At 47.4% G+C, this 25,723-nt stretch overlaps 8 protein-coding genes across 8 annotated transcripts; 6 read left to right on the top strand and 2 right to left on the bottom strand.

The window, feature by feature from the left end:
• Window positions 1-119: 119 nt before the first annotated feature.
• CLUP02_12143 (uncharacterized protein) lies at window positions 120-1,535 on the top strand (the record flags this gene model as incomplete). Its single annotated transcript, XM_049291107.1, has 1 exon — window positions 120-1,535. The coding sequence occupies one exon, from the start codon at window positions 120-122 to the stop codon at window positions 1,533-1,535; it is 1,416 nt and encodes a 471-aa protein (XP_049148252.1).
• Window positions 1,536-1,897: 362 nt separating this feature from the next.
• CLUP02_12142 (serine/threonine protein kinase) lies at window positions 1,898-3,985 on the top strand (the record flags this gene model as incomplete). The annotated part of the gene is made up of 1 exon (XM_049291106.1): window positions 1,898-3,985. One exon carries the CDS (start codon window positions 1,898-1,900, stop codon window positions 3,983-3,985), a length of 2,088 nt encoding a protein of 695 aa, XP_049148251.1.
• A 465-nt stretch (window positions 3,986-4,450) lies between these two features.
• CLUP02_12141 (uncharacterized protein) lies at window positions 4,451-4,915 on the top strand (the record flags this gene model as incomplete). The annotated part of the gene is made up of 2 exons (XM_049291105.1): window positions 4,451-4,677; window positions 4,747-4,915. The coding sequence occupies 2 exons, from the start codon at window positions 4,451-4,453 to the stop codon at window positions 4,913-4,915; spliced, it is 396 nt and encodes a 131-aa protein (XP_049148250.1).
• A 558-nt stretch (window positions 4,916-5,473) lies between these two features.
• On the top strand, window positions 5,474-6,316 carry CLUP02_12140 (uncharacterized protein; the record flags this gene model as incomplete). The annotated part of the gene is made up of 1 exon (XM_049291104.1): window positions 5,474-6,316. The coding sequence occupies one exon, from the start codon at window positions 5,474-5,476 to the stop codon at window positions 6,314-6,316; it is 843 nt and encodes a 280-aa protein (XP_049148249.1).
• A 2,239-nt stretch (window positions 6,317-8,555) lies between these two features.
• On the top strand, window positions 8,556-11,537 carry CLUP02_12139 (uncharacterized protein; the record flags this gene model as incomplete). The annotated part of the gene is made up of 10 exons (XM_049291103.1): window positions 8,556-8,603; window positions 8,673-8,871; window positions 8,948-8,969; window positions 9,028-9,464; window positions 9,526-9,818; window positions 9,900-10,372; window positions 10,442-10,570; window positions 10,627-11,024; window positions 11,345-11,373; window positions 11,436-11,537. 10 exons carry the CDS (start codon window positions 8,556-8,558, stop codon window positions 11,535-11,537), a joined length of 2,130 nt encoding a protein of 709 aa, XP_049148248.1.
• A 29-nt stretch (window positions 11,538-11,566) lies between these two features.
• CLUP02_12138 (uncharacterized protein) lies at window positions 11,567-13,963 on the bottom strand (the record flags this gene model as incomplete). The annotated part of the gene is made up of 9 exons (XM_049291102.1): window positions 11,567-11,632; window positions 11,722-11,787; window positions 11,843-12,032; window positions 12,430-12,628; window positions 12,688-12,887; window positions 12,968-13,076; window positions 13,147-13,397; window positions 13,618-13,788; window positions 13,839-13,963. 9 exons carry the CDS (start codon window positions 13,961-13,963, stop codon window positions 11,567-11,569), a joined length of 1,377 nt encoding a protein of 458 aa, XP_049148247.1.
• A 6,341-nt stretch (window positions 13,964-20,304) lies between these two features.
• CLUP02_12137 (uncharacterized protein) lies at window positions 20,305-21,895 on the top strand (the record flags this gene model as incomplete). Its single annotated transcript, XM_049291101.1, has 2 exons — window positions 20,305-20,691; window positions 20,753-21,895. The coding sequence occupies 2 exons, from the start codon at window positions 20,305-20,307 to the stop codon at window positions 21,893-21,895; spliced, it is 1,530 nt and encodes a 509-aa protein (XP_049148246.1).
• Window positions 21,896-22,218: 323 nt separating this feature from the next.
• Window positions 22,219-24,520, bottom strand: CLUP02_12136 (uncharacterized protein; the record flags this gene model as incomplete). The annotated part of the gene is made up of 11 exons (XM_049291100.1): window positions 22,219-22,672; window positions 22,729-22,743; window positions 22,794-22,867; window positions 22,923-22,985; window positions 23,069-23,162; window positions 23,212-23,297; window positions 23,348-23,429; window positions 23,778-24,089; window positions 24,242-24,313; window positions 24,402-24,448; window positions 24,500-24,520. 11 exons carry the CDS (start codon window positions 24,518-24,520, stop codon window positions 22,219-22,221), a joined length of 1,320 nt encoding a protein of 439 aa, XP_049148245.1.
• Between the last annotated feature and the right edge of the window lie 1,203 nt (window positions 24,521-25,723).

Genomic DNA, 25,723 nt, shown 5'->3' with positions numbered 1-25,723 from the left:
CCCGGCAACGCTAAAGTGCTGATACCGTCAGTTCGAATTGAAGACAGTCTGGCAGGCATCCTATTAATCAATTACCAGAACCTCCACGATTAGAGGACGCTCTTCAAACTCTTTACATCATGACGCCAGAAGTCCTACGACTTTCTTTAGAAAATGTCGATTTCCGGCTTCCGACACAAGTCACCGACGACAATAGTGTTACAGCACTCAAAAGTTTAGTCTTCGAGCCCCTCCTCCGATGGCAGTCCCATGGCCGCGTTGAGCCCGGGCTTTTTGACCGATGGGAGCGGTCCCTCGATGCCCGAATCTGGCAATTTCACATCCGAGAAGACGCCTGCTTTCATGATGGCGAGCCTTGCAAGGCTAAAGACATCGTCACTTACATCAATGGCCTCCTGGACTCAAGAGACTACTTTGGCATGCGCTGGAGTTACAGCCGCTATTTCTCGCAAACCAAGTTCTCTGCCGAGGATGATCGGACTGTAAAGGTGACAAATGCGGAACCATTCGCGGATATCGAGGGTATCTTCTGCGAGTTTTGGCCTTCTCGCATCGATAAGAATGGCAAGCCGGTGCTTGGAACGGGCCCATTCCGTGTCATCGAGTTCGAGCGGAAAGATAGCACGGGTAGAGCCATTTTGCAGCGGCTGAATCCGACGCGACATGGCTCACCTCATACTATCATAGCGACGATGGAACCAAATGCTGCCGAAAGACTTCGGCTTCTGCGTGCTGGAGAGGTCGATGCTGCCCTCAATCTGGAGCGGGTAGCTAATCTTGACCTTCTCAATTTCGACTCTGGATTTCGATGGGGAAGAGTGGCAAGCACCCTATCGGCTATTTACTATCTCAACTGCACGGATGGTATCTTTACTTCACCAGACGCACGTCTGGCTGTGAACCTTGCGTTGGACAATGACGCATTGGTAAAGGAAGTATACCATGGGTTCGCAAAGTCATCCGCTACAATCGTCAGCCCCTATCATCTTGGCTTCCCAGAATCACAATTGCAACACATTCCCTACGACCCCGACAGGGCCAGGGATCTCCTGAAAGATTTCGACAAAGGCACACATCTTGTCTTGAGAACCCCAGTTTACATGCCAGAGCATGCCCAAAAGATCTCGAAATTCGTAGCATCATCCTTGGAGGCCGTTGGCTTTCAGGTCGAAATCAAGGTTGAGACCAATAGACCAGAATATGCTCGCCAAATCGGACTCAAAAAAGAGATTGGAAGCCTCGCGTTGTTTGACTCAACCCCAAACAGCACGTTTCGCGTTTTGGATGATAAGATTTCCAGTTCGTCGCGTGCAACTTGGTGGCTTGGTTATCACGATGACAAGTTGCAAGAACTATTTTACGAGGCGCGAAACAAAATCAACTACGAAGACAGAGCGGAAGCATATGCGAAGACTCTGAAAAGGTTACAGCAGAATCCTCCATGGCTGTATATAGGTCATCCTGACGTTATTTGGGCAACAAGACACAATGTTGGACTTCAAATTGGGCATTCGGGAATACTCACACTCGAGTAGTGAGCCGGAACTTTAGGAGGAGAAGAGAACGTTGTAGAAATCATTGGAGGCTGCAACAGCATTCATCTTTCTGTGGTGATACTTGAGCTTACATGTATTTATGAGCAAGAGCAGGAGGATATGAATCTTCTTCACATGAGGTGTATCAGCGTGGCCTTCTCATTCGAGGCCAACCTTCTTGATACCGTCTTTCTGAAGTTATCCCGATAGGAGTTCTTCCTGCGGAACTTCCGCAATGGGCCCGAAGACTCGGATCCACTCACATAACGCCTCGGTATATAAGTCGGCCGATGTCGCCGACTGCGCTGCACGTTTCAGTCCGATACTTCCTTGATCGATGCATGTAACTTTTCAAGCTTGCAATGAGCACCTCGGTATCCATCAACAGCCTGCAAGCGGCGGCTAAAAGATATGGCACCGAGCCACTCCTAGTCTTACCAAATGGTGCGACTGTCGATTTATCGAAAGGTTACATTCCACTACTCGCACGATACACTTTCGAAGACAAAGCTGCCCAAGGTCTACGGAAGCGCAAGGCCGGTGACAAGCCTGAAAATCCGATTCACTTCTCTGCTCTTGAGCTAGTCCGCGACAACTCGATCTTGCTCTTGACGGGACCCAGCGGGAGCGGGAAGACTACATTTGCTAAGCACCTCTGTCACATCCTAGCTTCCTCTAGATTCAGCAATGCGCGACCACTACCTCGAAACGACCTAGGTGATATCAAGGAAGAGAATTGGGGTGCCAGCAGATTGTCTCCGTGCTATTTCTCACTGAGTGGTACCGAGTCTCTGAAACGGTTGGCTGATGTAACGATTCCGCAACTTCTTGGCGCATCTGGTTCTCAGCACGAGCATCTGCTCATCGTCCTCGATGATCTCCAGACCGCAGGGGATGAACTGATCTCTGTTCTGGCAAAAACACTGGCCCTAATACGAGAGCGAACCTACACCAAGCTACTCTTGCTTGGCGATACAGATGTCCTTGACCGCTGGAGCTTCCCGGCCGTCGTCCGACACGAGTTGCTTCCCTTGCTAAAGTGTCAAAGAAGGGAGGCAGTGCGTTCTCACCTGAATTTGGATCCATCGACTATCACAACAACTGGCATGGGTGAAGCTGCGTCGAACCCGGCCATGTTTGCTCTCGCGGTTCAAGCCAATCACTCTGGAAACTGTGCCGAGGAGCTGCTAGATGCGTGGCTTTCGTCCACCCACTCGCAGCCAGATGCGGCATCGCTTCTAGCAGAGAGGTCATACAAGCTGATATTCCACAGCTCATTAACCACCGGTCCGACTGAGATGTCGTTGACCGCGTTTCAGCCCAATCCTGCCTTGCGAAGCCTGACGGTGCAACGGCTCCTAGCTGCGCGGCACCTAGCTGATTTGACACCGCAAATCGCTGTCGGCCTCTTTCGTGATCAGCCTCATGCTTCGGATGATGTTCTAAGAAGCTGCTTGTCGCGTCTCAGCTCCTTACACAGGTCTGGCGTCCTTGTCGACGGGCTCCTCGGGGGCACACCAGCTGACGCTAAGCGCGCTGCCTTACTGGTGGCTGGCCTTATTCCATTATCCGCGGAAGTCGAAGGCAAGGTTATGAAGCTGCTTCTGGAAATCGTCGAGAACGGAGATTGCTCGGCTGGTGAACGCGAGAAAGCCGGTCGTCTACTGTCAAAGTATGGCGACCCGCGAGATCTGACTGAACTCGCAGAGGTTCCCGCCGGAAGCTTCATGATGGGCTCTGAAAGTCATCCCAATTCGCAGCCTCTGAGTAGAGTTTCGCTCGAGAGGTTTCGCATCGGTGTCTATCCTGTCGTCAACAGAGACTACGCCGCCTTTGTGAAGGAAACTAGCCGCGAATGGCTCAGTCCTGGTGGCAAGGACCCGGAGAAAGCAAATGCACCAGCGACCGATCTTACATGGCATGATTCAAGGGCTTACTGTCAATGGCTCACAGAAAGGTGGAGAGAAGAAAAAAAGATCAGTTCGAATGAGCACGTGAGGCTTCCTTCAGAGCCAGAGTGGGAGTGCGCGGCCAAGGGTGGCCGAAATGAGACGGACACTGAAGGGTTGGCTTTTCCTTGGGGCACAGATTGGCAGGAACATACTGCCAATAGCGACGAGACTGGCTTCAATACGACCTGTGCTGTTGGTCTCTTCCCAAGGGGGCTCTCGCCGTACGGCTGCCACGATATGGCGGGGCATGTATGGGAATGGTGCTCAACTCTCTGGGGCGAGGACATGACGATGCCAGCTTTCCAGTACCCTTGGCGGGATGATGGGCGAGAGTCTTTAGATGCTTCGGACCATGTTCGAAGAGTACTGAGAGGCGGATGCTTCTCGAGTCCCAAGTTGAAGGCAAATTGCACGTATCGAGGTAGCCTCGAACCAACAGGATTCTGGAGAGGCAATGGGTTCCGCATCGTTGTTGCGCCGCTAGACTCACAAGATTAAAAGAAAGCAGACAACTCCTAACTTTAAACCTTTCATGATCGATACTGGAAAGACTCTCAACAATTAGACTCATGCTCAAACTGGTTATTCCTGGCTTCATCTCGTTGTGTCAAAGATCGGCAGAACGCCATCACGTTTGCCGGTCATGCCGGTATTCGGCGGGTCCAACTTCTAGTGTTCCGGCACGATGGATGCAGCTCAGACTCGGCCGGTGTCGGGGGCAATTGCGGGATCTAGTCAGAAACACAATAGTGGATAAGCATCGCGTCATGTTGCCTATGCCTGGGAGTCTGGTTCATATACGTGCAGCTTGTCTATTTGCCCGCTTGATCTCTGTCAGTCTGTCTAGGCAGATGGTACTCCTAACATTATTCTCAAAAACTGATTATTAGGTAGTTCAAGAGTTCGAAAACATACCTGGCAGGTACCGAGCTCGATCGAACGTGTCGGCCATCTTCCGCGAATATGCCGATTATTTCCGATTTCAAGCTTCCGGAGGATGCGAGCGCCCTAGGACGGTATACGACAAATTCCACAGCCCCCTATTTCATCACATTCACTACGTCGGACCATCCTGATACGGGAGAGTCATGGTGTCCCGATGTCCGAGCTGCACTCCCTCGCATCATTGCCGCCTTCTCGCCTTCAAGCGCACCGGAGATGGCCTTCGTTGAAGTAGGACAGCGGCCTGAGTGAGTAGCTGGAAGCTTGAGCTTCACAACTTGTTGGGGCGAGTAAGCTAAATATTAGTGGCAAACCAGGTGGAGAGTCCCTACAAATGTGTTTCGCACCAAGTGGAACGTCAACAATGTGCCGACAATTGTTCGGTTTGAGCTTTCAGATGGCGAACTGAAAGAGACGGCTAGACTGGTAGAAGGCGAGATACTGGATGAGAAGCGATTGAGAGGACTAATCCGCAACAATCAATGAGATGTTGACCTTAGATAGTGAGTACCTAGCCCCGAACTCCCACTCACCCGCGAGAGGGCTGGAAAGTAAGCTTTCAGGCGTGATGTAAGCGCCATGGCAAAGCTTGTTTTCCTGGCCAAATGATCACCATCTTTGCTTTCCACACAGCACCATCATCGCATTTCTCGGCTAAGGTGGTGATTAATCCAGGCAGCAGCATCTGATTTACCGTCTTAGCCGCCTATTCAAGCTTGAAATGACGAGCCTGTGCCGCTCGCTAACATCGATCGGTACTAGTCTACTGAGCCAATCTCGGCCGCATTGGCTCCCGTTTGCTGGTGCTGAGGATCAGGGGCAAATATGAATCCTTCGGAAAATTCTCAGTCATCGTCAACAAACATCGTGTTCTGATGCGTGTCGTTCTATTCTAAAAACTCCTTTCTCGTCTTCACAGATCGTAATTTTACTTTTCATAATCGCCTATTATTCAATCAGCGTTTCTCCATCAGTCGCTCGCTACAGATCTACGACCAGTCTCTCTACGCAGCGAACATGATCTCATCAACATTCCTCTGCCCAATGGGCGTTTTGCTAGCAGGCGCGTCGCGTGCCTTGGCGTTCGACCGCATTAGCATACCGACCACGGTCAAGGCTGACACCGACGTCGAAGTCACCATACAGAACGACATCGCATCCGGTAGCAAGTCTTTCGACGCCGGTTTTACCAACTACAACCTCTACCTCTCAACCACTCCACCGGGATGGGGCACCGGCCCCGTGTGCGTCCTCGCCAACGGGACAAAGATTGACGTCACCTCCGTGAAGGCGAAAATCCCCGCCGACGCGATCCCTGACGGTTCCGACTTCAAGATCACCGCGATGGAGTGGAACTCGGATCCGACCAAGGACGGGCCCTCGGGCTTCGAATACAGCAACGACTTTTCCTTCTCGGGCGGTACGGGACAATGGGGCAAGACGGAGCTCGGAGGGTCCACGCTGGGCGACATGGATCGCATCCCGTGCACGGCGTACGCGTGCGCGCGCAACTGCAATGACAAGTATTTTGACGAGAGGAACACGACGAGCGAGGATCCTAGTGTCTATAAAAACACATACGAATGCGTCGCCGCATGTCCCGGCACGACTTTCCCGTCCTGGGATTCAATCATCAACGATAACGGGGGTGGGCAGGGCTCAGGCTCCAGTGCGGGGCCCTCGGGAAGCGCTTCGGCAACGGCAACGAGATCCGGTGCGTTGGCGACAGCCTCAACCTCCCCGACAGGGTCTACTTCTACTCCGACATCAGCCCAAAGTAGCAGCTCGCCATCTCAGACACCTAATGGTGCCGCCTCGGTCACTGCCAAGGCCTCTGGGCTTGTCTTTGCTGGCTTGGCCATCGCGTTTAGCTTTCTCTGGTCATGAATTCGGCGATCATGGGCCATGTACGGATCGTTCGTAGTGGAGTGTAGGATAAATGGTGCGCTATCCGCAGATACTTAGATATTCTTTAATTTTACTCATCAAGCCACTGAACATGCACACTATGTACGGTTGTTTTCTCGGCGAGGAATACCAATGGGGAAATTTATTCCGCTCATGATCATGACAAATCCCATATCGCGAGACCGACAATCCGCGGGCATAGAAATGACCCTCCAATGCCTGTGAATTCTGGTAGCATGCTGCCATGTCCCACGTTGATGCGTCGGCCTAGGACAGAATCAGTAATAATCTCCCGGTGGTTGTACGCACATGCGATCATAGCGACAGTTTCTTGGTCCCCGGACCGAGAACTTAAATAAGTGACAGCTGCATCTACGGATAGTCAGTTGCCTATAGATACAAGCTACGAAGACTGGCCAGGCTTGAGCGATCTTGATCCTCTGATAACTGAACGGTTCCGATGCATATTTTCCTATTTGCCCACTACACGCGCGCCAAGGCGGCAGGAGCATCCCACATCGCCAATGTAGTGTCTATGGCTCTTACGAATGCAGACCTACTAGTGGCTCGGGTCAGGTACACCGTACTATAATTGTTGCATGCAACCTCATTGAGATACACGCAACTAAAGCTGTTGTTGATTAAGGTAGCATCAAGAGGTCCACCTAGTGAATATTTGCCAGATAACTACCTTAAAGTGGCACCGACACATTCCGATTTGTGGCTGTTCAAGAGGCAGCTAAGCTACCCATCTACAGTTTGCCTCCGACCAAGTGGCTCCAAACTCATACTTCATGGGCTTGATAATCATGCCGAATTAGTAATTATCATCCTTAGCCTCAAAGGCTTAAGAATTGAATGCATGCTATGACTCAAGACTACTGTGAGTTTACTACCAGTACACGAAAACATAGCCGTGTTTGCCGTTGCAGAGGCGGCCGCGGGTCATAGTCGGTGAGTACCTTGATGATGATGGCAGCCCACATCGAGTGCCCAGTATTGCGTATATTCAAAATAAATGACGAACACGACGAATTCCTTGTGTGCGTATCTTACTCGAAGCTTTTCGTTTTCGTCAATTTTTGATAGAGAGGTAAGTGCAGAGTCTGCATGACTATTGCCGAAAAATAGCCCCGGGATCCAGTTTCCGAACTATGAACCCACGGAACTGTCTTGAAATTAGCCAGAAGAAGCACTTGCTCATGGTACCAAAGAGAGGTGCAACTCTGGTCGCACGGTCGTATCTTTGTATTCTTGCGAGAAGAAAAAATAACCAAGAGGAAAGAGAGAAGTTTGACACTCGCTCGATGCAATCCAATATAATTAGCGGACGTACAATTGTCGGGGCATGAGGTGCTTTTCGAAGTTCAGTATGCTCTGATTCTCCAAGTCTGCTTATGATGTACCTGCAGGGCTTGTTGGAGCTAGACCGGACATAACTCGCAGTAAAGCCCGTATGATGACATGGAACATAGAATTTCGATGCACTCCGCCTAACCCACAACCTATTCATAGAACGTAGAAACCCAGATCAGGTAAGCGTTTCGCAATGAAAGGTTTGCCTTTACACAGGATTACGATGGACCGTTGCCGATTTCGATAGAATTCGGCCACATGTTAACTCCGTCTTACTGATGTTCATTGTTCAACTTATTGGCATTGTGGAATTCACATGACTTTGATATCTTGGATGATGGGCCTGGCGGAAATTGAAACAGGGGACTAAAAATTACAATGTACGTGTAGATCCAACGGTACGGAAACTGTACATATCCTAGCCTGTTTTCTGAGCGATGGTGGTCGAGATGGGATATTATCCGCCGAGTCTCTACCAGATGTAGCTGGCAAACTGACAAATCGCCACTGCATTTCGGTCTCGCTTTCGACCCGTTAGCATAACATCGCTCCTAAAAAGTTTGAGCTGCCCTGCTAATGTCTGCGGAAAGTCCGCTCTTTACATACAAAACTGCACCGGCCGGGCTTTAACCTATTAGAGTCTAAACAGCTGCCCCTGTCTTTGCTCGTCCAATCCAAGCCCGTGCGTCCCCGCGAGCTCCACGGATTCCGCGGCTCACAAAAACAAAAAGGCTCGAAGAACCCGTAAGGAAAGGGAAGCTGTAGGCGTACGGAATCTCAGCCCGACCCAGTAGTCTAAGGGCATTTGTCGAAAGGGCATCCTCATACTTGTAATTCGGCGACGTGGGCGTTCCATCACATCATGGATCCGGAGCCGCATACGCCCAAAACAAGCGTCATTCCTAGAGCTGTATGCCTTCACTTTCGGAATCCGCGCCCCTGGCGGCCGAGTATGCTAACTACCGGTATCCCACTCTAGTGCCACAACTGTCGGATCCGTAAGGTATTCATAATTCTATGTCCGAGTCCCCTGTCGTCAATAGCCGGCCGAGACCTTCCGGACCTGATCCGTCGCACGCGTTCCGCGCCATCTCCTCCGCGCTCCCATTCGCTTAGCATTCGAATGTTCACAATCACCCAGCTGACGAGTAGGGTTCTAGACACGCTGCAATCGAGAGGTTCCATGTTCCAACTGCATCACATCGAAGATTCCATGCCGCCCGGCAGGGCGACACACTGCACAGCGGCCAACAGTTGAGAGGGCCGAAAGGTACCGGTGACAAATGGCGCCGTAACCGAGTGATTTTGGGTTCGAGCTGACATTTCAGCCGCAGTCACAGCCCTGGTGCGCCGACAATTCATCAACTGCATGAGAGATTGAAAGCCGTCGAAGAATCTCTCAGGAACCAAAATGACCAGCACGCCAATAGGGCGACATCGATCTCTACGCCAAATACGATCCCGACCATTGAGGATGATGCAGTCTCACATCACTGTCTGTGGGAAGACCACCACGTCTCGTACGAGGGCGAATCTTCATTCAGGCAACAAACTCTACTTGCAAGTCAGATAGAGGAACTTCGACTTGAAGAGGCGCAGACCCCAGGCGTGATTGACAAGCTTGCAACGTTACGAGGGATATGCCAACGACAAGAGACCCCCATAGAATCGCGATCGAACCGGAAGATTCGCCAGCCTCATTCAACAAAAGGGGCAGAGTTGCAGCTTCCACCATCTGAGTTTGTGATTCGTCTTCTTCGGACTGTGAGCCGTAAGTTGCCGCAAGCTGGCTTTCAATCTCAGCCGAGAAGCTAAGTTATCGTCAAAAGCAGATCACTCCATCTTGTTCCTATTCTACGCAGTCGAAAATCGCATTCAAGTCGAAGAACTCTGTCGAAGGGTGTACTTCTCTGTAGAGCCAGTGACGATTGGAGAAGTCACCTTGCTGAACGGCTTCTTGTCGGTGCTCCTCAGGGACATCGACTTCGAGTCAAATCCCGAATTCAGTCCAGAAGAAGCCAACCGGCTGTACACCATGTGCAACTCCAACTTCAAGGCTGGAGTCGAGACTTACGAAGTGATGGCGGTACCTACATTCGAGCATACTCTCATATTATCCATAGCGGTCAGTAAAGCGCGAGTCTGGTCCGTGTTGTATCTTCGAGACGGTCGACCATGTGAACTGACTCGAGTTTCGGGCATGTAGTGTCTAAAGGCACAACAGGATGGCAACTTGCCGCTACAATGGAGCCTCATGTCCGCTGCCGCCCGACACGTCCTAGCATTAGGTTATCATCGAAGGGGGAAGTTGGCCGCGTTACCGAACCAAGAAGCGCGGCGGGCACGACGACTCTTCTGGCACGTATACTTTGCAGACCGGGGATTGACCCTCACACAAGGAAAAGCGCCAGTGATACAAGACATTGATGTCGATGTCGAGCCATTCGAAATCATTCAAACGCCGGAGAGGAAGCCCTGGGATACCTCATTCTCCGCCTTCATCGAATTTGGGAGAATACAATGCAAGATCTACGAAAAGCTTTACTCTCCTGCAGCATCCCGCTCTACGGAGGAGGAGAGGCGGACCATAGCAGTCCATCTTGCAAAGCGCTTATCGACGTGGTATGAATCATGGCGCAGCGTCGACTATTCCCTCGCATACCGAGTAGAACTGTTTCAGTTCACGTTTGATGCGCTCGAGGTCGTTTACTATTCCATTCTAACACTCATACATCGTGGCGCAAGCAGCTCGAATGCAGCCAGCGCCATCACGGAGGAATGCTTCGAGGCAGCTAGGAAAGGCTTGACCGCCCATGCAACCGCATACCCCCGGTCCGCTTCTGGAGGATATGCCTCTCTATTCACTTATGCCGTCTGGTATGCTACTTTTCCTCGTCCTAAAGGTCAAAGACTGTCAGCTAATCCTCGAGTAGGACACAGCTCTATTCCTCATATACGCCATACATTATCACATTTCTCCACTGCATCAGGACCTCGGACGATCAAGACCTAAACCTGATGCGCTCCTCCTTGGAGATCAGCGAGCGCCTAAGTAGCTTGGTGGAATCCTGCAAGAAGCAATATGAATTATGTCGGGCCCTGTACCGCATAGCAGAGGCCTACATCAAGGCGAAGAAGGGTGTCGCATGTACCGCCGTACCGGCTGAGACTACCATCACTCTACCCCTACAACAACCGACGTCTGATAGCTGGCCCTGCTTCGAGTCAAATCTGGAGGCGAACCCGTTCCCGGACCTGCACGTCGATGACTGGAATGGCTCTTACATGGGACAGATGTCATTCACCTTGGAGAACCATCTCGGAAAGGGCAGTCATTAGCTAAGATGATAGCAAACCACCCCATAACATGTTATTGTTGGTATCCCTATCACAAGGTATTTAGTTCGAACCGTGGGTTGACGAAGAGATCAATCAAATTATAATAATGTTTGCGTACCTAGGTGTAAAAAGGAGGTCCTAACCGTAGGTTAGTTAGGTAGGCTACGATGATCGGAAGTAGGGGCCGTAATGAGCCCTTGCGTAGTCGGCCGTACGCCGAGGTCGAACTGAACTTCTAATCCGATAGTTATGCTTCCCAGGTCGGTTGAGAGGTGACCTAATGCCGGAATTTTACCTCATGCAGTGTATAAGAGTTCAAGGCCTCCTCCGATATTGCCTCCGTCGATCGATCTACTCCCACACAGAGCCCTTCGTAGAATCAGGATGACTACATAACTTCTAGAATTCGGTAACATTAGTTGCAGGTCACATAGGTTTGCCAGACATTATCGGGACCTATCCAGACGAATGGCCAGACTTAAAGGGATGGGCTGGCGGCTCATAGATGATACAGTCATCCCGAATGCTCTAGTTCTAGGCATTCCCGGTGTCGTTCGTCCAGGTGGTCACTAGAATGCCGCCCTGTCCATCTGAAGTGGCCTGCGTCCATGTCAATAAGTAGGCCATAGGGGTAAAATCAGTATTATTCATATTAGCATCAGACCAGGAAGGTCCCAAAAAGAGTTCACCCCCCCGGTGCTGAATTGGGGGCTACATCTCTGGTGCTCATACTGGGATTCGAACTCGGATACTCGCTAAGCCTGTCGTCGAGTAGGCTGGTTGGCGTAGAATTGAATGTTGACCTCAAACCACTCCACCACCCAGCCAGTTTGACCTGACCCGTCGACCTAGACGGGCGCCTGCTGGCTGGTGACTGGAATGGAGTTGAGGGGGTATATATGGGCTTTCTCCCGTGTATCCAGGTCCTCGTGTGGCTGAAAGATTATCGGATGAAAGTTTGGTGGCTGTGGTCGGCTCTGCCTGGTCCACCAACGCCGGACTACTCCAGACAGTCACGTCTTCATGGAAAGGAAGGCACGTTCAGCGACACATGTCTTATCTCCAGAGAATATACCTTGTGATTGAGGCCAGGCGTGACAGGAGTCATCTAAAGGCGACAACCTCTCAGTTACATGTAGTTCTCAAGCCAAAGTGGTGTGTATCGCGTGCATAACTTAGGCAGGCCAACGCAATGGACTTAGTAGGAAAGCAGCAGAAGATGGGCAAGAGCCTCGAGGGCAAAAAGTCGTAGGGATTTCTTGTTCAACTTGTTGAAGGGAGTCGGAGTCAACTCCCGCTCCTACGCGCAGTTTTCACCTCAATCAACTACCGGACGGTATCAAAATCGTGCTTATTCGCCCTTGTAATGGATAATATTCATGTCCGCCGCCATCTACCCGCCCGGCCCGAACCTGTACATGAGCACTGGCAAGGATGAAGGAGGATATACTGGGGCTTTGGGAGCCTCAGAATATGCCATACTATCAAACACGCATGTCAGGACCTCATTGGAGCTCGGAACGATGCCTGCGATGGAACTCATCTCTTGTCTTGGTAATGACGTTGAGGTACACTCGCAGCTTCTAGGCAACCGCACTTTCAGCAGTCACAGAATACTTCTTGACCTCTCACCCAGAGGTTTTTTCCAAGCTTACCCACAAAGTCTTGTCCACTTTTCAAGCGGAGGGAAAAATCAACACCAATTTTGCCCAGAAGCTTCGACTGAACCCGTCTCTTCCTCACTCTTCGCCGTTGGTGGTGCGCAAGGGAGGCGACCTTTTCTGTGGGTTCTAGGTACCAGAAGGGATAAGTCGCCATCTTCATACCGCCAGCTGTTGAAGTATCAGGATAAGAGCTGCGGAAAGCATTCACTTCTTTTACGTACAGACCGTCATTGGAATTTCTTAATGGTCGATGTGTCATAGCTCTCAGAACTTCACGATCCTATCGGTCTTTATCACAGAGCGCTGACAGGGTGATCTTCGCTTCGCCAGTGACCAAAGAGAAGCCAGGAAGCCCTTCAGCTTCGGACCAAGGAACTGCACTGGAATGAAGTAGGTCAGGTCCAGAGAGCATCTTATCAATAGTCAAGTATCTGGGCTAGCAAACCTGACTAGCCTCGCATACACGGAAATGAGGTGTATTCTGTCCAGGATCAATCCGGATTCTGAGATGAGACTTTCTGGTGAGAGTAGAAGGTGGATCGAGTTGCAGGAGGCGAGGGTTGTTTGGGAAAAGCCCGCGTCGAAGGTGTATTGACACCTCGGGAATCGCTTGCGTCAAAAGCCTAGGAGACACTTCTTGGGCGGGGTATGACCTCCGCTTATGATGGACGTTCAAGCCATGGAGAAAGTTGCAAAGGTTTCTGACCAGATTCAGCTTGGACTACTCTACTTCGCATCGGCTCTAAATACGGAAATGCGGAAGAGGTAGGTAGGAGAACTCAAGAGTCTGGTTCAAGAATGGTTATTGAACGATTCTCGTAGTGGTGGCAATCAGAGGGGCTAGTTCGACCCGATTTGGTCTTGTGGATCATACCGAGGATGCGAAAAACAAGCGATTCGTCAATTGGCCAGACTGAATACGATTTTGCTGTCCTTAAACGCTTATCAACTTCTGTGGTGCTGATCTCGACATGTCTCCCGGGTTGAATGTAACCCATGTCAGAATTTCCCCTTCCACAAGACGTCTGCGTCTTCCGCGTATAGGCATTGCACCTAGTCATTGCACCTAGCCATTGAACCTCAGATCCGATTCTGGGGATGCGGGGTATGACCCATGCCCACAGTAGGCCACAACACATTACACTAATGGTTGAAGGTAAAATGTCGTGACTTCAATCACCCCGTAAACTCGGCATAGTAGGTGCTTATCATGTCTGTTTATGATCATTCCTCCACATTGAGCTATTGTCGTGATGGCTTCAACCATCCATGGCCTTACCGCACGTTACGTGACCTCGGTTATATAATTACCGAGGCCCACTTCGCTCGCACCCTCTATATCAGAGCGAGCTTCGTGCTTATTTCCTATTTCTAATAGACAACCGTTCTCTTTATATACGTCGATGCCCCTATAGTAACTCTACGATAGTTATAAGCCCAGCTCTAACTTAGACCCCTATACTTCTATTAAAAAGTCACTTCCTAGGGACTGCGGTTTACTATATCCTTTTTTATAATATTATTTAACCCCTATTACGTTCGTTAACCTCATTCCTAAACGAACTAATATCTTCTAAAAAGACTACCGATACTCCCGGGCAAAAGCTTAACTACTAATAAGACTAGCCTAAGTAGTACCTCGCTCTACGAGTTAAGGCCCGGTTAAAAGACGTTTAAAACCTACTAAACCCGGACGACCTTATTTCCCTATCGAATCCGTCACTCTTTACTAAGTCCATTCCTTCGATTAAGGAGTACGTTAAAATACGAAATACTACCTAAGATTAAGTATATAAGACGGCCTCGACCGAATACTAATAAAGACTCGAGGAGTTTACGTAATAACAAACCGAATAGTTAGGAGGTAAGACTATAGTCGAACTAGCGACCGGAAATGCTTAAATTAAGTAACTAGTCGCTCTAACGAAACCGAAGGTCGTGATAGCGAATCTAGGAACGTTACTATTAAATAGCTCGAGAGGAAGGTTAATCTAGTCTTCTTAGAATATAAGCCCTATTCGTCCTATTTTCCGCCTAGAAGTTAGTCTTCGCTCGTTAATATAATTCTAGTGCGTAGTACTTAGCGCCTACGTTCCTTATATTAGTTAAGGAACGACCGATTAGATATAGCCTAGCTCTAGTACCTTAGATTTAAATATCTCGCGCCGGTAGTACTCGAGAAGCTCGTCTTAGCCGCTCGGGGGGTAAAGATTAAAGGACTAAGCCGTTTAGAATACTAATACTATACGACTACTTATATAAAATAGGTTATCTTACGACGTACCTTAGAACGAAGAGTAACCCGACCCTATTATAGGATCTTATGGGACCTCTTTAACTACTTACTAGCTTACGAACGAAGTAAGTAGCTAATGCTAATTAAAGACGAGTATTCGGGTAGGATCTTTATCTTCCTACGAGTTATAAAGACCTACGACATAGTATTTAGGGTCTTATACTTTTTTAAATAATAGGTACGTACGTAAAAGGGCATAGCCGTCTATAAGATCTAATAAAATATAGAACGTATAGTAATCGTAATTAACGGTAAAACTCGTTTCTAAATATAAGTACGGGAGCTAGGAATAGACCTAGAGACTACTCCTCTATATATAAAAGAACTGAATAGAGGAGGGGAACGAGCTAGTTAAGAAATTATTAGCAAAGCGATTAATATAATATCGGTAGCTAGCTTACTAAACGAACTCTAAGTAGAAGCTATATTAGCTATAGCTTACCTATACGACATTAGCCCTAAGTAACGTACTAACTAACTATCGCTAGTTTAAACCGAAGAAGTCTAGTTCGCTTACTACTTTAAGTAATAATAACTAATAAATATGCCAAAGCTCGCCCGCGATCTACGTCCCTATTAGGGGTAAACGTATATATACGGCTATAGAGCGTACCCTCTCAAGAGGGACTATAAGAAAGGAATTAATAAAAGACGCTTTAAAGTAGAGCAGAGGGGACATATCGGGTACCTCGTAAGTTACGTACTAAACGCCCATAACTTATATAGGATCTAGATCCCCTCGCTTTTAAAAGTTATTATTATTTAAAATATAACGTTTAACGAGATAGCTTTTTACTTAAAGGATAATACTAAAACTATAATTCGTCTACCCGAGTTAAGGGCCGTAATAAATAAGATCTAATAGCCGCTTAAAATAATTAAACCTAAGCTCTAATTACTTAGAATTATAAACGAGGAAGAGGCCGTATTAATTAATAATAAAAAGTAGCTATTACTACCTATACTCGTTCTATAAGAAGCGAATAAGGCTATAAAAAAGCTTAGTTCGTTTTTAAATAGATAAGGCGGGTAGCTACTTACCCCCGAACTAACCCTAGACTTTAAGAGTCCGGAGTTAGATACGAACCTTACCTAGCTAACCGAGGTTATAAGTAAGGCTATAGGGGAAGTCGATCTTCTTATTAAAAAAATTAAAAACGTAATATACGTATAAATAGAAGTAGAGACTTCCTAAAGCTCTTATAGGGAGGATCCTTTTACTTAACTAGACCTTAACGAACCCCTTTAATAAGCGAGCCTACGCTAAGAAATAGGAGTAGTAAACGACCTAGCTAGTAACTCCGATATAGTTAGTATATATAGCTAAGAGGAGGACGGGTATACTAAATAAAGCCGGAGGTTAAGAAACTAACTACTAGAAGTATTCGTTTAAAACCCGAGTTAACGAGAGCGACTCGGGTAGTACTCTTTTTATACTTAAGTAAAAAGAGACTAGGACTCCTTTTTTAATACGTATATACTTAATTAGTAAAAAGCGGTTAACGAGGCGACTTAAGGGTATCGGACGCTATACTACTATATTTATACCGTAATTAGTAAAACGAAGTACGTTCTGCTAACCGCGGTTTAATCTAACCAAATTTACGCGGATTAATTAATTACCCCTCTAGGGAAATAGAAAGATATTCTTAAAATACTAAAACCTTTAAAAAATTAATTCGTAGAGGTAGCACGGTTAGAAATCTAGAAACTAAAGGAAATAAATACTTAAAAAGTAGTTAATAAGGCGTCGGTTACTTCTAAGCCAATACCCCTTAAATAGGTATTTAATTATAAGCTAAATAGCGATAATTACCTCGATTACTATAAAGCGAGAATCTGCGTTAGAGGGGACCTTTAAGAACGATACCCCCTAGAAAAGACCTACGTAGCGACGCTAGCTACTAAGATATTTAGGGTAGCCATAGCTATTACTACCTAATTTAATTTAGAAATCTACTAGTATAATATTATAAACGCCTTTTTAAATATAATTAGAAAGCTAGGCGACCCTCCTATTATTTATAAGCTTCTAGACGGCTTTTATAAGCTAGGAATATATATCGAACTCGAGCGGGCCCTATACGGCGCCCGCGACGCTCTACTATTATAATACGAGGAGCTAGCGTTAACTTTTAAAGGTCTAGGTCTCTTGCCTACGAGCGAGGACCCGTATTTATTCTAAGATTTTACTAAAAGGGTCCTAGTCCTCTTTTACGTAGATAATATCCTCGTTCTCTATTATAAAGACTACGTCTACGAGGCCGGTCGGGTAACCGAGGGACTTAAAAAGAAATATAAAATAAAAAACTAGGGGCTAGTCTCGTAATATCTTAAGATAAAGGTCGTTCGTAATTAACTAAATAAGAAGATCTACTTAGCTTACGATTAATATCTCGAGAGGGTAGTTAAGAAGTTCGATCTTACTAACTCTACCGCTCTTACGACCCTATTACCGACGGTCCCGATTAAAAAGAACCTAGGGATTATATCCCCGAGCGAGACTAAGTCTTTTTAAGAGAAGGTCGGATCGATATTATATATAGCGATTATAATTCGGCCTAACGTCGCTTTTATATACGCTCTGCTCTCTTAGTTCCTAACGAACCCGTCCCCTTAGTATTATTTTATTATAAATTAGGTTATATAATATCTTTTTTATATATAATACTTAGTAATATACTTCGGGATCTCGGGGGGTAGCTAGGCACTACTAATCGTAAGCGACGCTTTATTTATAGATAATAAAAAGACCCGAAGATCCTCGTAGGGTTTTATAATCTCCCTTTTTAATAGCCTCGTTTAGTAAAAAGTAGCTCGTTAGAATATAGTAACTACGTTAACTACGGAGGCCGAACTACTAAGCTTAGAATATATAGCTAAGGAGATACTCGCTCTTAAACGCCTTTTTAAAAATATCTCGCTTAAGCTCGGTAACGTATAAAAAGTATACTATAATAATCGTTAGATAATTAGACTCGTAATAAAAAAAGGGGAACGTATCTTAACTTACCTATACTACGTCGATATTTAGAATATATAGCTACGATAAGAGCACTTAAGAGGCTTATTCTAAGTAGTTTATATACCGATAAATAAGATATTAGCTAACGGTCTTATAAAGAACCTTTTTAGAGCGAGGTTCGAGCACTTCGTATTGCTCCTAAATATAAGAAATATATAAGAGATAATTATACTAAACGAGGGGACGTTTAAAAAGTAGTAAAACGGCCCAGGGGGCCCAGTTCTTAATTAAAAAACGTAGCCTATAGCTAGGGAATATAAAGTTACTCCGGCGACCCCGTCGGGTCGCTTAAGAAGAGGCTATTTACTTAAAAGGGTAAGCGCATATTTATCTAAGAAAGACTTTAACGCGGGCTATATACTTAGAGGGATATATAAACTAATAAGAGTATTAATTTTAATTCGGATACCGTTTACCTTCGTAAGCGAAGTAGCTAATACCGTTACGTCCTTAATAAGTTCTTTTAATAACGCCTCTAGTATAGAGAGAGCGCTTATAGACGCCTCTCTTACTAAGGCTTCGTCTATACGAACCCCCTTACCCTTTCCCTTACTTAAGAGACCGTTATACTTAAGGACCTTACGTAACGCTACCGTTACGTAAGTTAGGGTCTATATATCGGATTATAAATAATAAACAGAACGAGGACGGCTCAGAACTTATTTTATAAGGTATAGGCGGTTCTATATTAATAGCTACGGCTACTACTAACTTTTTTATTACCTCCCGCTTAAGGCATAAGAACTTTACGCCTAGGAACCGTATATACCCCTTAAAAATAGGGACATAACCCGACTTCTTATAAGTCTAGTAGCGTTAGTATTTATTATTAGTACGCGAACTTAAGAAGTACGTACCGTCCGAACGGCTACTAAGGGCGCTCTTAATATACCTAAGGTATTCGTAACTAGACGGGGGAGGTAGAAGTGCCGGCTCGTATTAAACCTCAGTACTAAGGATAGTACCGGGAGGGTCCGTTATTAAGAATTAGTTCTATAAACGACGACGGTTAAAAAGGTATTATACGTACAGTTAACTACTCTACGCCCTCTAAGAAGAGGCGAGGGAGGGGGCTATAAACCTACTTTACCTTTTTAATCCTCTTAGGGAAAGTCTTCTTCTTTTTCTTTTCTTTATCTAAGAGGAGGCGAGGGAGGGGGCTATAAACCCTCCTCGCTTATGCCGTCTTTTTAAAAAACGAGGACGTTTTCTTAACCTCTAAAAGGGAGCGAGAGAGGGGGCTATAAACCCTTCTCGCTTCTATTACCCTCCTAAGTAACTTATTTAGCTATAAGGCCGCTACTTATTAAATAAAGTAGTTAAATTAATATTAAATAAACGAAGGCCGTACTACGACTAAAGTATAAGACGAGGGAATATTACTTACTTATCTCGGGCTTATAAAGGGGGCTAGGGGAGCCGCCGCTCTCCCCTAAGGCCATAGCCTTAAGCTTACGCTTCTTAACCTCCCGCGCTACGGTAATATAAGCGCGGTTTCTAACTAATCATTTTAATAATATTTAAATAAAAACAATACTATTAATAGAAATCCTTTCCTAACAATGCGCATACGTAAGAACGCGGGTATAAAAGCAAAAAGTAAGGGTATATATATACAGTAGTAATATAAGTATAAGTTAAAGAGGGAAAGAAAGTCGGTACTATAAGCAGTAGCGAGAAATTTATATATTTACTACCCTTAACCTATAGGTCGATTATTTAGCTAATAAGAGGCCGTCCCTCGGTCGTACTTTTTATTAATAATATAGCCTTAAGATTACTTATAATAACGAATACGGAGGTTAATCTACGGCTAATTTACCCCTTACTTATAACTCTACGCGCAGACCGATTTACTTTATAATTCCTTTTATAAATAGATTCTTATATATTAATATTTAGCTTTCCGCTTTTAATAGACCTTTTTATAACGATACGGGTAGTTAGGCGCGCTTTTTTTAAACGTACATTCGTCTAGGGGGGTATATCGTAATAGCTTTAACTATCTATAGCCTTACCGCACGTTACGTAACCTCGGTTATATAATCACCGAGGCCTACTTCGCTCGCACCCTCTATATTAAAGCGAGCTTCGTGCCTATTTCCTATTTCTAATAGACAACCGTTCTCTTTATATACGTCGATGCCCCTACAGTGACTCTACGACAGCTATCTTAAGCGCTTATGATAGCACTCGCTAGGAGACATATAGGAATGTATAAATTTAGATCGCAAGTATAGTTTTGCGTCCTCGAGCTAACAACCAGACATTGTTGCCGATAGCAAAAATGGCTCGATATCAACTCTTCTACTTGTTAATACTCACTTTGGTCCTCTTTGGAAATATCGAAGCTCAAGCAACTACGGCCAATGACTTGACAAAGTTGCCTCAGTTTCCCCACAAGCCTCGGACGTTCATTCTGACGGATATTCTTAATGAGCCTGATGACCAGATGTCTATGGTTCGCTATTTGACTTACTCAAACGAGTTCGATACCAAGGGTCTGGTTGCCACAACTTCCGTTAGCTTGCCGAACGAAACGCACCCAGAGGCTATCGGACTTATTATTAAAGCATATGGCGAAGTGGTGTCCAATCTAAATCAGCATGTGCACCCCAACGCAAGCTTCAATCCCGCCGAGGACCTTTTGAAACTTGTGAGATCAGGCCCAGTGGTATGTGACTGATCCCCCGCCTGGCGATCGTAAATGCTCTTCATTAACTTGTCGTCTCCAGGTTTACGGCCGGAAGGCTCTGGATGAACCGTTAAGCGATGGCGCCAGACTCCTTGTTGAAGCGCTCGAAGCGGACGTTGATCCGCTGTTTGTCTCCATTTGGGGCGGAGCCAACACCCTAGCGCAGGCCTTACAGTTCATCAGCGCAGAACGAACTTCCAGTGAGGCAGCCGAGCTTCGGTCTAGGCTTCGGGTCTACTCGATCTCGGACCAGGACGATTGCGGCCCATGGATTCGGGCCAACTGGCCAGATATCACGTACATCGTCAACATGCACGGCTTTCGCGAATTCCAAGCTTCTACATGGAGCGGCATCAACGGCGCAGATAACGGTGCCTCTAATGTGACGAAAACACAAGACGATTGGTTGACTCCCAACATCCGCATCGGCCCTCTGGGACAGGTGTATCCCAAGATTATCTACGGCATGGAGGGCGACTCGCCGAGCTTCATGTGGCTGATTCAAAACGGCCTCAATAGTGCGGGGCGCCCAGACTGGGGTGGCTGGGGTGGTCGGTACAGTCGTGTAACCGAGGCCACGGACATCAATGAATATGGTACATCCATGGATACAGCAGTCTCTGTGTCTGGCCTGAATCATCAAAGTTCAGGCGCCACTGTTTGGCGGTGGCGAGACGCTTACCAAGACGACTTTGCTGCGCGAATGCAGTGGACAGTCACGGATCGATTCGAAGACGCAACTCACCCGCCCAATATCAACGTGAACGGCTCCGTCAGTCTTGATGCTATGGAGGTTCTTCTCCCGTCCAAAGACACAATCATTCTGGATGCCAGCGCGACCTACGACCCTGATCACCCCGAAGACTCGACTCACCTCGAGTTCGAGTGGTATGCATACACGGAAGCCTCCGTTGCTTGGGCTAGTGGATATCTCGAGGGGCTCATCGAAATTCACCCTCTATCGCCGCCGTATGGTACAACCGGTTATCTCGAGGTCAACGATGCGGGGTTCAGGAACGTCACGACTGGTTCAAGGGTCCAGATCACAAACAATGTGCCAAGCATCTCGCGGCTTGAAGGAGCATTATGGCATGTTATTCTCCAGGTGAACAACAAGAAGGGTCAACACCCGGTTCGCAGGTATAAGCGAATCCTGATTCGAGACTCGGATAGCAAGAAGTGAATGGAGAGCAGAGAGCTTCCACGCCATGGTCTGTAGGCTAAGCGAGAGGTTATCTTCAATCCCTGGGCCATGGATGATGGAGAGAATCTAGGAGACCCCGCAAACGAAGATTGCAGAGAACTTGGAACTCCTCTCCCACACACAGTATAATGTCTCCTCTGATTCGACAAATCCTGTGAAAGTAGGATTGTATGTGGATTTCTGTCTCTCCGAGTGATCCACGGTCTATGAAAGGCTCATGCAAGGCTCTTAGACTTTAGTAGAGAGATCGGGTCGTCTGTCTTAGTTCAGCCGGCGCATATCTAACAAGAATCCGGAACAGTTTATCGACTTTCCCGCGGCGTGCCGGCCTGATCGTCTCCCTCGAAACCCCCTTGTCTAAGATAGTTGTCCACCAATGCAGCCTCCGTGCGACTCCGAATCTCGTCCAGCGCCGGCTGGGCAGTCAGCCAACTAGCCACAAGCATGCTCTTCATTTGCCAGGTCGAGCTGAATCGTCTAGCATTGTACCAATCAAGGTTGTGGCGTCCGAGCTCCGGTTTCCAGGGGAAGTTGGCGATCAGGTGGAGGCGCAAGATGGCGGGGTAGTTGTCCAGCTGCAGCAGGGATTCTTTCACGGCGACAATGTACCATCTGGTACTCCCAAGAACGAATCCTAATGAAGAACCGACGATAAAGGGTAGGGCGGCGGTGCCCCAGATGCTACTTCCCACGATAGCGGCTGAGAGTCCGAGGACGGCGGCTGTCGATGTGCCTGCTAGCATGCTCCGGAGCATGCTGGGGATGATGTTAGTTATGAGCGCACATCATGAGATTTTCGGTGCATAAGGTACAGAAGACCGGGGCCACTGTTGAAAATTAGCTAAGCTTAAGTATGAGGAGGACTGGCAGAACAGACTTGACATTGCCCCATCCGCCCAATATCCTCAACAAGTTGAAGTGAGGTTGCGCATTGGCGGTGTACTCATTGACCTTTGGATACGATTAGTAGAGCGCTCCTATCGCAAGGAAACAAATCCAGCCTTACTGCATATTCTTGGACCGACATTCTGATGTGCAGTCTGCAAAGATCCGTCAAAACACTGAGACACTAGGAGGATCATCACAGATGAATGTTGATTGAAAACATCATTGTTTGATCTCAGTTCGGGCCCAGTCTTCTTAGTCAGCTACCAGCCGCATCGTGTCATTGGTCAGTGCGGCAAAATCTCGGGCACCGGCGCCAGCTCCGTGCATCGGTAGGTCTACCCGCCGTGCCTCGGCTCCGCTGACCCGGGCCCGGCATAACTATCTACGCAACCTGCCAAAGTATTCACGTTATTGCCTTGTCGGCTGCTAATTCAAAGTTATTTTGACGAAGTATATGAACGGTAGCCTCACCGTCTTCGATGTTCTTGCTGATCTATCGAGCGACATCCATGATATTTGAGTCCATGATTAAGTCAAGAGTACCTCGGATAAACATAACAGCATGAGAGAAAACATGTAGTGAGGTAGCCGTGTATCTTGGATACACGAGAGATCGAACCTTCCCCTCCAATTGAGCAACACAGAACTTCGGACTATGCATTCGAAAAGCATATCACGTCTAGGACGACATGACGCTTTATGAGGATAGGCCGTGGACTTGATCAAGATTGAACATCGATTGAGTAAGTTCACTGCTAGCTAGGCTACTCTTACGGCAGTGGTTATAGTTCCAAATCAAGAGGGAAGTTAACAATCACCGTAGGTGTGAGGCGCAAACGGTTAGTGACGACGAGGTCTATTTTTTCAGCGTCTAAAAGCTAAAATGCAGTCAGGCTATAGGCCTTCTGTGATATTGAAGCAGCGACTCGGAGGGGCGCTGCGGCAGAATGTACACAAGGGCTTACTCTGCTACTTGCCAGACGCGTTTCCGCCTTGCGAAGAGGATCCGCCGCGATCAACGTTCATGAAGTCTTCCTGCGTAGGCGTTCTGATGTCGCCCTCTTCGGCGGCCTTTTCTGCGGCTGCCATCTCCTTCTTCCACTTCTCTCGAAGTTCTTTGTAGACCCATGCAGTATCATTCTTGACCTTGATAAAATGCGCTTGCTGTGCCTTTCTCTCAGGCTCACGGGCAGCTTCCATCATATTAAGATGGAATTGGAAGATGAACTTGTTCCGCTTCACAGGGTCTGGCGCCCATGCCTCCATCTCCTCTTTAGTGGCAGTGCTGATACAGGAATCACAAGGTCCCTCTTGAGGCCATGGACTTCCTTCCGTATAGCTTTTAACTCTAGCCTTTTCCCCGCAATAGTGTTGGGGGTCGTTACGCGCGAAGTGGCAGTAGCTGTTCAATCTCTCTTCGATATGACCGCAACACACAGGGAAGGAGAATTGTTCATGCAAACACATGGTGGAATATCGTAGAAGCTTGATAGGCGAAAAACGATGAGACTAAGAGTAAATGACATGATGATTAGCACAGTTGCGTGTGTTGCTGGTCACGACTTGCTTTCAAGTGCGTGCCGGTCTGAGAACTTACTGGTGATTTGCAATAGAACTGAGTGATTTTGTAGACTTGATTGTGTTCTAGTTGGATGGGGGTGTTGATGCGGAATGGAAGGTCACTAGAGTCCTGACAGTGGCCAGTGTTATATCCATTAGGTGAGGTTGTGAACATCCAACTCACGATGGCCAGTTCAATGATTTGGCGAAAGGCTGTTGACCTTGTCGAGGTCATGTTTGCGATTCTCATGGCTTTCAATATTACTGTATTGCCGCGCTGCGTTATCGCCTGCCGCACCTACAATGAACTTGGGTATCGTGATCACCCCATTTCGTTTGCCCAGACGAAGCGTATAGAATAAATTTTGCCGTTAGCCTTTGGAAATGAATGTGACATTCTACATCACACGCCCAAGATCGCGAAATAAAAGTGGTGTGGTTACTTTGGTAAGTAAGGCAAATAGGTAAGACGTAAAGAACAGCGTTCATTATCAACGTTGTCTCCTCCGCCCCCAGTAATCCCCAAGAACTCATCAGGTAATACGAAAAGAAAGCAAGATGGGGATTCTACAAGCTATGACCAATGTCGATTTTTGCTTCGGGAGAATGAGCCTTGGTCGCCAAACGACAACACCTGGGCTGTGATACCACTCTACCGCCGTCTCAAGGTAAAGAGTGGCGTACCAACAAAGAAGTGGAACAGCCGCCCTCGCCGGGAAACATGAGGCAATGCTTGCCATCTTCAATTGAAATCCCGTTTCGAAAGTTTGCTGATCTCATCCGGTCTTTCGTGGAGGTTGGTAGGGTTTACCGCCCTTTGGTCCGCGACAAAGCATGTCGAAAGCACTCCGTGACTGCCCCGTACGGTACCCAGCTGACCTAGAACGAAGATTCTGTTCGCCCGACATAGAAGGCTTGAATACCACCAAAAACACGCCAGAAGGGGCGCTAGTGAATCGAGAACAAGATTCCTTGACGGACGCCTGATTTTTGGTACCTGCATGCAGGTGTACGAGAACCGTTTCTCATTCCGATCCTGATGGGCCAAATGGGGCAAACGCAAGCTGAAGCTGACATCGTCCGATCGGTGACGGACTTTTTGGGGATGACCGAAATCATACCGGCTGCAAGACCCCACCATCGGTGCTTTCCCCAACCCGCGTCGGTCCCGAGCCTACCACTCTGCCCGACTAATCCTCCTCAGCTTTCCTACGTCAGCTTCAGCAACCCTTTTTAAACTACCATCGCCCTGCAGCATTCCATAGCGTAGCTTAGCTAGCAGTGTTTTGTTTACATCATTTTGCATCAGTGCACACCTGCATATCGTCTCTACACAAATCATCTTTTGTCAATTGAAGA

The sequence above is a fragment of the Colletotrichum lupini genome, chromosome 6 (assembly GCF_023278565.1).
Source record: "Colletotrichum lupini chromosome 6, complete sequence".
Classification (NCBI taxonomy): Eukaryota; Fungi; Ascomycota; class Sordariomycetes; order Glomerellales; family Glomerellaceae; genus Colletotrichum; species Colletotrichum lupini.
This window is presented reverse-complemented; position numbering and strand designations above follow the sequence as displayed.